Source organism: Molothrus aeneus, chromosome 2 (assembly GCF_037042795.1).
Source record: "Molothrus aeneus isolate 106 chromosome 2, BPBGC_Maene_1.0, whole genome shotgun sequence".
NCBI classification, from domain to species: Eukaryota; Metazoa; Chordata; class Aves; order Passeriformes; family Icteridae; genus Molothrus; species Molothrus aeneus.
The window spans coordinates 106,061,969-106,075,966 of NC_089647.1; the positions used below are offsets into that span (position 1 = coordinate 106,061,969).

Here is a 13,998-nt window from a genome sequence, read left to right on the forward strand (position 1 = left end):
GCCCAGCTCACACCCTGAACATGCTATGTCCTGCTTCCACACCAGAAGCTGCACACAATATCCATCATCAAAATGGGATTCCTGCTCATTCACATGCATGGGAACAGGATTTGGACCCCAGTTCAATATTCAGCAAATGCCTTATTGTACCTTATGATCACCAAAACAAAAACCCCAAAAGCCCTGAAACAAACTTGCTACAGCTACAGGTCCAAGTGGGAGACCAGAAACAATCAGGCTATGAAGGCCAAAAAAAGGCTGTACTTTAAAAATGTTTCCTACTACATACAAGAACAAATGCAGGATGTGATGTTTGCTTAGTTTTATTAATTTATTTTTGCAGGAATCTGCAACTTGGAGTATGCACTTTCTGGAGGTACCATGCATGCATAGCCTCTGAATGCTTTTATACAATTTCATCTCTTAGTAATAAGTTCATTCACAGCATACACAAATCTAGAATGTAGACACCATATATACAGGATTAAACAAGATCGTGTCTTCTTTTTTTTAATGAAAAAATTTAACAGGGTTTCACACAGCAGGAAGTATGGATTAGATACACTGGTGCCACCATAAATAAATAAGTTTCAAGAACACAGTTTTTTAAAATTGGTTTCAAAGATACTGGAAATCCAGGATTATAATATTGCATTAACTCCATTGATTTCTGATTATTCCAAGAAAAATATTTGCATTTATGGACATATACAGCAATGAAAGCCCCAACTGAAGAAATGTGGCAAAACTCAGTCATGTCCGGGTTCATGTAAGATTGACTTTTTGAAACAAAAACAAAGGCAGCTGCACACAGAGACAGTACTGACTGTGAGATGTGATATCTGTGCATGTCTTCCTTCCTCGCGGGATTTGGAGTCACTGCAGTACAGAGCACATCAATTCTGTGGTACCAAATTGGCTGTTGAATTCTTTGTGTCCAACCATCCACTTCTCATCAGGATAGTCATGTTCACATTCTAGGGTACACCACTGGATTTTAAAAGAACTATCATCCTGATGACAAGCTTGTTTTTAACATATTTAATATTCTCACATTCTTTTTTAAAACATTCTTTATTGTTTTTATTTTGTCCCCATTTCAACTCAAGTATTTCTAATTCAGTTTCAAGGGATTTTACAATCAATATTAAATGTAGAAGTATTTAGAAATTGAAAAAGTATTTAGAAATTGAAGTGAGAGATGTATAGCTGGGAGAGATAAAAGTAATTGAGAGAAAAGCTGGGTTTAAAAATAAAAACAAACATGATTCAGTAGTATATCATAATCAGAAAGTACTGAGACCAGCTCTTTTAAGAATTATTACACCTTTTCACCACACCTCCCATTTTTCAAGGGAAACACACACATACAACAGACACACAGATACACAATTCAATCTGATCTAAGACTACATTTTACAAAGTACTTCCTTTCCCTTTCCTTTCCCACCCCCTTCCTCTTCACCCAAACAAGACTAATAATTACACCAAATTAAAAGTAGATCCAAAGTTCAGGATTTCTTTTGGTTTACTATGTTCTGAATAATTTTCCACAAGCCCCACTCTAAATAAACTTTTAAAGAACTACAGCAGTATCCTATAATTAAAGGGAATTCATCTTAATAGCACAGTAAATATAAAATAAGCTTTATAAAATTTCAATGAACAATGAGATCATTTTTGAATAACTGAATGTCCAAGTCAGTTACAAACTCTACCAATCTAGTAGCATGGTTGAGGGAAAGCTCAGTCATTAAGGAAAAAAGAAAATACAAGTAGTGCATTAAATCAACAGCATCAGCATCCCAACATTCTCTCTCTCACTCACACACACACAAGTTTTATACAATACAGTGCATTTTGTTGCCAGCTGACATTAGGGTTTTATGTGCATTCAATAAATATTCCATAAACCAATCTTTTTGGTATAATCTACAATTCAGTTGGGGTTTGAATGGCATCACCTGCTTTCAGAAGGAAAATGGATCTTCCAATATTCAAAATACAATTACATTCTAACAAACTAGAAATATTCAAGCACCATGTCAAGTCTTTACTATTAATGTTTGAGTATGGGCATTTACAAGTAAAAGAATACAACAGAAGGGTGTGGTGGTTTTCTTTCTTTGTTTGTACAAGCAACAAATGAGAGTAATTGAAAAAACTGAGTAAAGTCATTGGTACAAAGGATTCATTTTTCAATTCAATGGCGCTCACTCATTCTTCTAATGAGTATCTTGCTGTGGTGGCAGCCCTCCTTCTCTTCCTCTGGTGAAGCTGGGAATAAGATTTGCAAGTCTCCATGTAAGGTTATTGCAGTTCAGGGCATTTTTGGACTGAATGCATTATTTGCACCTCCTCCTTTGAAAGTAGCATCTATTCTGTCTGAAAATGGCACAACTGTGTTTTTGCATGACACCCCTACTCTCATTTGCTGACTGTCACTTCAGTTGCTATCTTTTTTGTAATTCCAGCAAAAAAAAATGCTTCTAGAACCTCACCAGAAGTACAAAGGAACAGAAAATTGAAATAATACAATGGCAAAGGCATCAGGATAGAAAAGCCATGAAGTTACTGGTATTGTTTGGAGTCATTAGTTATACAGCTGATAACAGCAATGCTTCTGCTCACCTGTTTCCTGGTTCTCAGTTTTGACAAACTGTCCACTGACATGCACAAAATTAATACCTGGCTTTTAATTTCAGCTGACAGTAACTGGCAGTAACTTTCTTACCCCCTTCCACATGTGATGAGCTCCCCTCACAGCAGTGTAAATCACTGGGAAGGAAGGAAAACTATCTCTGATGCCTTTGACTTCGTTTTGCTCTTTATTGGTGCACACTGATTGCTGGAGATCTCTTAGCTTATTTTAATTTATCCTGAAGATTTAGTGCAAGAACATATTGAAAAATGCCAGATAAAATATTGGTTCCTCATCTAAGATCAACAGTTTGGTTCTTACTGTTGTCTTTATAAACTGTGGGGAAAGAAGACACCAGATTGAGCAATGCAGTCAAGATGAGTTTTTCTCCACCCACCCCCTTGCAAATGCTGCTTTATTTTAAATAAGGATTCAGACATATGATTGTTCTACCACAGCTTAGCATGTTATCACACATCAAGTGAACTGTGGTAATTGACAATATGGATGTGGCTGCCATGAGCTAAGAACAGCTTAAAATGAAGTAGTTTCAAAACTTCATGGTAAAGTTAATAGCAAATTTTGCTTTACCAAGTCAATTACCATAATTCAGCTGAAGTGCTTGGCTGCATCTCTGAATTGTGATGAAGTTATACCATAAAAACTCAAATGCACTGTACCAGCCTCTGACCAGTACACAGAACACCCTACTCAGGCACACAGCTGTGTCACAGAGTCATTCAGCTGCCCAAACCCAAGGTCGATCTCAAAGTATCGAGTGCTTTATTCCAGCAGCCTGAAGCATCCAGACAGACTGAACATCACCTTTAGAATACAGTGTATCATAGGCAGATAAGTACCAGTAGGATTTTCAATTGCAAGTCTTGTGTTCTTTAACCTATGACAAATATTTCCTGACCAAAATAGAAAGAATGCAGTGTGTAATTCTTCAGGATCTGGCATCTGCTATTTTGTACAGGCTGGTTTATTAATAATGTGCAAATAAACCTTTACTGAAGAGCTGATTAATCATTTTTCAGCTAACTTTGATCTGGGGCACAAAGTACCTTCTGTGCTGTAAACACCATGAATTCTTCACAAATTGGAAGCTGAAAAGGCCTAAGGAACTGGGTATAAACTCTTCTCAAACACAACCACGGCTGAGCCCAAGTCTTCCAAATGGAATTTGGAGTAGCCTGTGTTTGGCATATCTCACTGTGCTGCTGCACAGCACAGGCTCAGAAGGTTGTGTAGAAAAGCATCCTTTGAGCTTGGAAACACGACGGCCCAATGAAAGCATGCAGCAGGATTTTCATCTGCAACGTGGTAGAATTCATTCTCGGTTTATTACCAGTGTTGACACAGCCAGGTGGGCACTGTACAAGCAAACGGGATTGTAAAAAATTACCTCTGATTACACTCTCTGAAACACTCACACCGTCCCTCACTTAGTCACCTCAGGTCACTATTTCAAACAGCAATTTTTTGTAGACATAAGTTACCCTGAAAAAAAGCAGCAATTGCAAATACCCTTCTCCTTGTTTTTTTATACATCGCAAAATTTATCATTGCATTTACCTGTCTTCTTTTTCAGTAGCTTACAATCTAGAAGCACAGGGAGCCTTTGTTTTCCAGCTAGCTGTGGCCAGGTTAAGTCAGCTCTGGCTCTTCAGTTTTTCTGGTTAAGTGTAACACTTCACACCATTACTAAGAGTCCTATAATTTTCTTTAAAAAAACCAGTAGTTTTGGGTTGGTTGTTTTTAGAGCCACTAAGCAGTAACTATAACCACAGGAATAAACACCAGTAGTTATTTGCTTTCCTGCATACATTCTTCTCAAAATTAATCCTTTTACATTTTCAGGTTTCTTTTTCTGCTTTGCTCACTACAATGGGAAGGAATTTAACCCTTAATTTATTTATTTTCTAGTGCAGCAGAAGCAGAAACATCCTAGCACATTACCCCCACCCCTTGCAGTATGAAGATTGTTGACTGGCAAAGGCCGGGCAGGTGGACTGAAAGGTTCCCCATGTTTCCTTCTCTTACAGCTGTTGGCTTGAGAGCCTGTGTTCAACCCAGTGCAGCCCTCTCCTGAATTTCAGGTGTATCGTGGCATTTCACACTGTTCACAGCGATTTAGTGCTGGGTGATTTAGAAAGGTGCAGCTACCACAATTCCATGGGGCCCCTTCAAAGTCTTCATCTCTTGGCTGAGTCCGTGGAGTCTGTTTGGAGCTGTTTTGATGATCTAGAGAAAAGCCAAAAGAAAACATTTTATTTCAGAAGAGAAAGATCAATAGTCAAGATCACACTACTGAAAGGTCACCTAATTAAACAGTCTATCTTAAAATGAACATGGAAACCTCTTCCTAAAGCACTTCTAATTCAGTTTGTGAAATCTGAATATTTGAAGTATTTCACTTCTATAAAGAGCCACTTAACTGTAACACCTTAAAACCAAGAAGAGAACTCATCCCTGTTAGGTCACTGATACTGCTAAAGGTTTAATAGCTTAAAGCATACAAGTTTGTTAGTGGCACTGCAGCACCATCCTGTTAAGGTTTACACACAGCAGTCTATTTCCAAATATTTAACTACAATAACCCTGCTTCACCTGAAGGGGAAAACTACTTCTAACTCAGTTGCTTCAAGCAATCTGAAAAAAAACATATATTATTTCTAGCATTAATTCAGGCTGAAAAAGAATACAATCTAAAAATAAAATGACAGGCCTATTTCAAAACAAGACAATTCTTCCTCATGCCTTTGAAGCAGGGATATATGTACATGAATCAGCATTTAAGTCTGATTTCACTCATAAAATCCGTACGTACATAAAATCACACAATAGGCCTTAACCCACAGAAACACTCAGTTTTCCATGTCTCCTGACACCACCTCAACACCTCAGGTTATCTACTATAACTAAGGAATACTCCCAGGATGTGGAAACACATTAGAAAATGTTAATATTTATTAACACATACCTAGAAGGTATGGCTAGCATACCCAGCTGCTAAACATCAGTGAACTCATGTCTAACAAAGGCTTGCAATTTGTAAGTGCACACAAAGTAATTTGCAGTTGCTGCCTCACCTGCTAAGAAATGCAGCAGACCCTGATGACCACCTTAGTGCAGACAGTACTGAAGTCTTAGAGACAAACAAAGGAAATAAAAATAATCTCTTTGCTTAGATGCAGTCTCCTGGCCAGAAGCTGCACAGTCACATCAGCAGTGCTTGACCTCAACAAATTCCTGGTAAGGCAGGCAGTGTGGGCACTCACTGCGTTCCACTGACTGGCCAGATGGCAGCACAGAGCACACCCTTGTCTGCCCACACCCGTCTGGCAGCCCACGCCTTCAACAGCTCAATATTAAACAATATTTATTATTTAACAACAACAACAAAAAAAAAAGATGCCTCCATGTAACAATCCAAGCTCTGAATACAGTACAGCAGCCCTACAACTGATCTCTAATAAACTGGCAGACAAAACCTGGAAACTCATTGTACAAATCCTTACAAGGCACTATCCTCCTAACTGCCAAATAAAATAACTGATTTCATGTGAGTTTTGCACATTGTTTTGCTTTGAAATAATACACTAAATATGGTAGTGTAATTAAGAGAATGTCTTCAAGCACCACAAAGTTAACAACTCCTGAATCAACAGCATGATTGCTGCAATTTAAGGTGACTCCAGCCAGGCACACCAAGGCTCTCCTGGTGCTACCACTTTCCTGGACACAACCACCTAATGCAGGGAACTCCTCCCAGTATTATCTTTTCTTTGAGCCACAAGCAGCAGTTCTAGGCCTTCTCTTTCTTCTAAATTTCCACACAGTAATAATTTTATTACATTGAGGGGTAAAACACTTGCTTCAAAAAAGGGGGAAAATTTCCTAATATGAATTCAAAATCCACCTACAGAAACCTTTGTGGGGTGTTATCAGCAACCAGAACTCATTTACAAACTTTGGAGTGTCAGGGAGACCGCAGGATTACCGATTCAGAAGAGCTGCTTCCTTTCCACTAACAAGTGCAGTGCATGCTAGTTACAGCAAGAGCAGACACAATGTTACAAATCTTATCACACATAACATTTTCAGGGAAAAGATTGCCAGTTTTTCTGTATCAGAGCATAGGATCCCACACTGGCTATTTCAGCTCTTTTTTCTAGTAGGGAATAACTATTTATAATCAAGGTGGGATTAACAGAACATCCATTCACAACAATCTGCCTGAGGAAAGCAAGTTCTAACCAGGATTACTGCACTTATAGAAAAATGTTCTGGTTTGAATTATAGACAGAAAAGTTAAATAACTAGAGCTGCTTCCTGTCACCACAGGGATTGTTTAAAAAGAAAAAAAAACACCTCACTCAATGCAGATGTGGTGATAATGCCTGTTTGTTGACCTACCTTTTTTATATGGCTTTGGTGGCACAACAGGACCAGGCTCTATGTTATCATAGAAGTTACATGTGGCTTTCGGATCAAAGTTTCCTGTCAGAAAAGAAAAAGAAAGTGTAAGGTGAAGGTTATTTAAATGCCTATGCCAGTGACATGAACATCCAAAGGCTTCTTATTTTATACATCATCCTATTATGACATTGTATCTTAGATTTTTCACAAGTTTTGTCCCATATTTTTAGTTTTCTGTCAATCATAGTAATTTTTAGCAGGGCAATCCCATATTGAAAAATCAACTCCAGCTCAACATTTTGCATTGCTGTGAAAATATGTGAAATGTACATCTTCCTACAGGATACTTCCTTAATAAAAAAGGACTGCATATCCCAATCTTTTTGATTCTATTTAAGACAAGTTTCTGTAAAAAAAGACTTTTAAGAACCCTAGTAAATTTCTGTTTGCCAGCCTCTTGGTTGCAACTCATTGTTAAGTTCCATATTACTTGGCCACAGCCTTTGTCAGCAAGAAGTTAAAATTTTAAGTGAAGGATCTTCACAAAGGAGTAATTTTTTTTAATATGCTCTTGGCAAAGTCATTTTATGTCACTACTTTGTTGCTAATGGAATTTAACTTGGCCAACAGAAGTATTAGCAAGCCAAGTTTATTACGTTGCAACTGAAAAAACACCCACTTTTTAGAGGTAAGTTGTCACTGCTAATACAAATTGAACTCTAAGAACTCCAAATATTCACATTTAAGCACATGCCATATTAGAACCATAGGATCATTTAGGTTGGAGAAGACCTCAAAGATCACTGAGTCCAACTGCTACCCCAGCACTGCCAAGTCCATCACTAACCCATGTCCCCAGGAGCTGCATCTATAGGTTTTTTAAATACCTCCAGGGACAGCAACTCCACCACTTCCTTAGGCAGCCTGTTCCAATGCTTGGCAACTCTTGCCCTGGAGACATTTTCCCTAAAGCCAATCTAAACCTGCTCTGGTGCAACTTGAGGTGATTTCCTCTCATCTGTCACTTGTTACCTGGAAGAAGAGACTCCACCTCACCACAGCCTCCTTTCACATTATTGTAAAGAACAAGGAGGTCCCCCTGAGCCTCCTTTTCTCCAGGCTAAGCACTCCCAGCTGCCTCAGCCATTCCTCCTATGGCTGACTCTCCAGACCCTTCCCCAGCTCTGCTGCCCTGCTCTGCACTCACTCCAGCCCCTCAATGCCTTTCCTGTAGTGAGAGGCCCAAAACTGGACACAGGATTTGAGGTGTGGCCTCACCAGTGCCGAGTACAGGGGGGCAATCCCTGCCCTGGTCCTGCTGCCACACTATTGCTGATCCAGGCCAGGTGCCTTTGGCCTCCCTGGCCCCCTGGGCACACCTGGATCATGTCCAGCTGCTGCTGACCAGCACCCCCAGCTCCTTCTCCTCCAGGTACCTTTCCAGCCACTCTTCCCCCAGCCTCTAGCTCTGCCTGGGGTTGTTATGACACATTTTGAACCTCATAAAATTGGCCTCACTCCATTGGTCCAACCTGTCCAGAGCTCCTGCAGAGTTTTCCTAACCTCCAGCAGACTCACATTTGTGACCACATCCAAATGATGTTTCTTTAAAAGTATCAATTCAATACCTCTAGATTGAAGGAGATCAACTTCTTTCAGTGTACAGTCAACATTTATTTGGAGTTGTCTGTTGAGGCTTCTCAATCTGGTCATTTCCTCAGGCTAGAAAGAAACATCCCAAAATAGTAATTGTGGGAAAGTCAACATCTTATTTGAAATAGAAATAACATTGCTATATCTTTGTTAACAGCTTTACTAAAAACTGAGTATAGATAAGGCACTGAAAGAAGTCCAAGTGTCTGGCCTACTATTCCTAACTCACTTGCCCTCAAAAAACATTGTTCTATTGGTATGTGAGGAGGAAAACAGACAAGTTACTTAATATTAAAATTCATTAGTAAGATGACATAGCTGAGCTCAAGTTTATAAAACCACATACATTACTTAACTCTGTATAAATGGATGACTTGCTACTCAAGTCTGCATCAAAATAATCAAAAACAGAATACAAACTGCAGCCCACATTAACTATTACTTGCTTATAACTGAATGAGGTCAAAAGTTTATTCATTTGCATCAACCCAAGGAGCTCCAAGAAGCCAAACCTTTTAGCTCAGTATATTTAAATCATTCAATGATGAAGGACTGCAATTATTTTTAACAGCATAATCAGTTATTTAAGTGCATATATTTGCATATCATTAAGAAACCCTAAGTTACTGGAATGGAAAGCTTTCTTAATACTAGCAGCATCAATCACTAACACATTTTATCCTAGAATACATTCCAGCATCACAGTCACAAAATCACAGAATATTCAAGGTTGCAAGGAACCTCTGGAGATCATCTAGGACTTTGCATCCTAGAAGTTTACCAGACTGGCCAAGCTTGGCTCCCCCTGGGTGAATCTATGTAACTGCTGCTGACCACTTTCTCGTCCTTCATGAGCCTGGAAATGGTCAGTAGCATTAGCTGCTCAATCACCTTCCCAAGGATCAAAGTGAGGCTGACCAACCTGCAGTTCCCTGGGTCCTCCCCTTCTTGCAGACATCAGTGATATTTGCCCTCCTCTAGCCTTTGGGAACTTTCCCAAACACCATTAATGAACCAAAGAGTACCTGGAGTGGCCTTGCAATGACACCTGCCAGCTCCCTCAGCACCCACAGGTATCTCATCCAGGATTACGACCTCGTGTATGACTGCTTTGCCTAAGCATTCCCTGACCTGATTCTCTTCCATTAAGGGTGTACCTTCTTTGCTTCACACTTTTCCCAGGGTCTCTGGAACCTGGGATTCCTGATGGACTGTGAAGACTGAACCAAGAAGTTCTTTCAGTATCTCAAGCCTCTTCCATGTCCTACATAACCATGCCCCACAACTTGCTGAGCCCACATTTTCACTGGTCTTCCTGCTGTCACCTAGGCAGTAACAGAAGCCTTTCTTTTGGTCTTTGAAATCCTGTGCCAGATTCACCTCCAGTTGGTCTCTGGCTTTCCTAACCTCATCCTGGCACACTCAGTGCCTCTGAACTTCTCCCAGGTTCATCTGTGCCAAATGCTGCCCTGAAACAGGTGAGACATAGAACAGCCACAGCAAAGCAGCCAACAGCCCTTCTGTGCCTTCCAGCCTACACCTGTGTGCATTGTTTGTGTCAATACAGCCAGTAAGTCTGAGCTGATCTGCTTAACAACTACACACAGTGGAAGCTATTTTTCAGCCAGATGAATTCCCTTATCAGAGCCACACACATGTTTGGGCTAGAGTCACTTGCAGGTGGAAGTCACAGAGATAAGAAGAATCAACAATGAAAAAAGGAGAATTTCAACTATTTCAGGCAACACTGCCACTGAAAAGTTATTTGGCACATCCTGCACATACCAGAAGAGAAATACTGTCTATAAGAAGCAACTACTCAAACAATAAAATAGCTTTTTAAAAACAAAAGGTAAACTTTCCTGCATGAACACCAAGCTCTATATGGCCAAGGCTTATTGAACAGACTTGGACATACTTTTATTGGTTGTTAAGGAACCAAGTATATGCAGTTCTGTGGTCCACAAAAGTGCATGCATACAACCTTCTGAAGTTTTGTTGGGAACACCAAGAAAACTGCACACGTATCCATTTCATCAACTACAAGAATTAGCTCATGACAAGTCAAGTACTTAAAGTGTCCCCAAAGACTGAAGATTTTATACTCAGAGAGTATTTTTGAACAGTACCTGAGTTTAATCAAAACACAAAGAATAAATGTGTATGTTGAATTAAAATACTAACAACTTGCTTACTGTGGGAATTGCAGTTGTACAGCTGACTCTCCGAAGCCGCCTCTGCATCAGATCGTGCTCCATGCCATTGACTTCAGTCTTCAGGCGTTCAAGCTCTTCCTTCTCAAGCTTCAGCTCCTTTGCTAATCTCTCCATCCTTGCTCGTTGATGTAACAGCAAGGCTAATGTTTTACACAGAAGAAATAGTTACTAGCACATAAAAACCTGAACACTGAATTCTTAACGTATGCATAAGATTCATGAGTGACCCTTCTGGAAAAAAAAAAAGGTGATTGTAGACATGCAGCCAAATATCAGTGCGAAGATGCTTTCATGCCAAATGAACTACAATTTAGAACAAAGTTCTTCCAGAATAAAAACACATTTTATACAGTAACTTGAAGTTGTTATTACCATTTTGGTCAAAGCTTCTTTTTTTGCATTTGGTCTTTCTTGTCTCAAAAATACAAAGGCACCTGTACAAGGAGACAGCTTCTCAGGATGAAACAGCAACCTAGTTATACTAATACTCTACTGACAAAAAAATATATACCAGAGGTAAGATCAGGAGGTAACACACACTTCATACCTGCAGCTCAACAGCAGCTGACACACCAGCCCTGAGACATTAGCCAAATGTCAGTCCAAATTTGTTTTTTTCATTACTATTATAAACTGTGGTATAACTTCTAAGTCGTTTTAGCTTTTCAGGAAATATTGTAATCCTCAATACGGTAAGTTCCTAAGGGTTCAGAGGCAAAACTATGGATCTTCAACAAAATAAACTACAGAATCCAGAAAATAAATAGTTGAGTCAGCTCAGGTGCTTCAGATCTTAATTTTATAACAGATCGATATCTCCAACCTCTCTTTGCTGTTGAGTCACTCCCTCATTTTCATCATGGTACTGAAATTTATGACTCTCAGTCACAAACTGCTGTTGGGCTCCCAGAGAATCAAAGAAAAGAATTTTGACTAGCTAGAAGATAATATTCAGCTTCATAAAGAAGAGTATTTCTCAGTATTTCATCATGGTGCAAAGCTGGCCAAGTCAGTGTGATGCTTAATCCTTTCTGATCAGGCTGGTTTTACCTGATTGAAGTCTGCTAGGACAGAGAAAAAAAGACATTTGATATGTGTATATTCAGACAAACATGTTGCTCATATAACAATGCTCAAAGGAAGGAAGCTGTAGAACCTGCAAAATGATACTTCATGAAAAGTCACAGCCAGAACTTGCCCTTTTCTTCATCCCATCCAACAAAGGCAAAGGAAAAGCCCATACTATTCAAGAGTATTAGCATATGAGCTAAAAAGAATTAGAAAAATAAGCAACAACATGGCAACTTACTGCAAAAGAAGAACACCCCAACCTGTTAGAAGCAAGTATCAGCATTCCACACAAAAATGTAGCACTAATTTGGATTTTGTATGGATTCACCAATTCATGGCCAATGAATAAACACCAAAGAGCCTAGCCAAGAATAACACCAGGTGTTTTTACATTACAGGCACCAAAATTATTGAATAGAACTGTTCTCTACTTTTTCAAGTAGCATAAGTCATGCAAGCAGAATTAAGAAAAAAAGTACAGATATCAGACTGAATGATTTTCCACTATTGTTACCATACCCTGTCTCTGTGTGATCCCTTCAACTAAAGATGGTGTGACTACATTTCAGAGCTTCACATTGTACACTAGTACAACTCATCAAATATGACTCATATTACAAAGAAGCAAAGTACAGAAAGTAGAATGAATTTCTGGTTACACTTTTTACAATGGCTCACATTCCAGCAAAAATTAAAGAAAATTGTTCCCTAAATTAAGCTGTTAAATATACTCTTTTCTAGGACTCCTTTGTGGTAGTAAAAAATAAAATGTTTATTCTTCTACAATTTATTTCTATCAAGTCTTCAGAGTGCAGCAATTAAAAAAACCTCTGGTAGGTATTGCCACAAATGCAAACACCCCAAAAAGCATATGCTAATTAGTTTTATTTGGTTTGCTTTTCAGAGACACAAATCTAGTGGAAGGCACAAAGGCAAAACCAGGTCTTACATTTCAGAACATCTTTTTCACAGCTAGATGAAGCTACTTGCATTTTTCTCACATAAATGACAACCTCTACTGAAGCTGTAATAGCAACATTACCAAACAAAGCTCAAGGCCTCAGTTACAGACCTACTGACATTCATTTTTACTGAAGAATTGGGTCTACAGAATTTCTAATTGGGTCTACGAGGTACAAAACAGTTTTGTTGATGAGTTAGAAGAGCTCAGAAGGCAGTAGGTGAAATAAGAAATCAAGAACTACAGAGCAGCACTATTAGCTCTCACTTCAGCTCTCTGAAGTAAAACAAAGGCTAGAAGGAACAACAGAGGAATAGACTCTTCTTTCCAAACACAAATCCAGAAAATACCTGTTGCAGGTTATCATTCTGTCATTATCCAAATCACTGGTTTGAATGCTTGCAGATTGACTCACTTGCTCAATTTTAAATGTTTCAAATCTACACAGCAGATTACTCCAAGAAAAGTAGTTTTCAGCTCAGGGTTAACTTTACTTTTTTTTTCTTTACTGACTTACCAAATTCTTCATTTATATATTAAAACTAAGTTTTATCCCTGTGCAACAGAACACACATCCTAAAATTTGTCTCCCAATCTCCTCTTCCTCTTTGAAAACTCTAAGTGGAAGAAGTGAACTTTTGATTTAAGTTCTTCAAAATAATTATTTTATTACCTTTAAAAAATACTTGTATTGAGAAAGGTTTTTTAGCGGCATTCTTATCTCTCTCTTCTCTTTAACTTAAAATTCTTCAATCTAAACCAAATGCAGAAGTCAGGTGTTCTAAAATACTTGAATATGGAACAAATACAAAACAATATAAAAATCCACATGTAAATTTATGACCCAGTTCTTCAATGCAGAATTGACAAAACTGATACACAGTACATGAACAAACTACTTATCATTGTTAATTGTAGTGTTTTAAGAAAGTCCCCTAACATGAGAAGAACAGCAACGTTAGGACCCTTAGAAATTGTTTATGTATTAGAGTGAAATTTGGCAGTACTTAAAAAGAAATCAGAAAAAACTG

At 38.6% G+C, this 13,998-nt stretch overlaps 1 protein-coding gene across 1 annotated transcript in view; it reads right to left on the reverse strand.

Annotated features, from left to right (window-relative positions):
* Positions 1 to 307: 307 nt before the first annotated feature.
* TAB3 (TGF-beta activated kinase 1 (MAP3K7) binding protein 3) overlaps positions 308 to 13,998 on the reverse strand; it is a 43,991-nt gene continuing 30,300 nt past the window's right edge. The window contains exons 4-7 of the mRNA XM_066545459.1: positions 10,915 to 11,075; positions 8,695 to 8,788; positions 7,064 to 7,147; positions 308 to 4,888 (exon numbers count right to left, since the gene is read on the reverse strand). Coding sequence (XP_066401556.1) covers positions 4,740 to 4,888; positions 7,064 to 7,147; positions 8,695 to 8,788; positions 10,915 to 11,075 — 488 coding nt within the window. The 3' untranslated portion in view covers positions 308 to 4,739. The remainder of the gene's footprint in view (positions 4,889 to 7,063; positions 7,148 to 8,694; positions 8,789 to 10,914; positions 11,076 to 13,998) is intronic.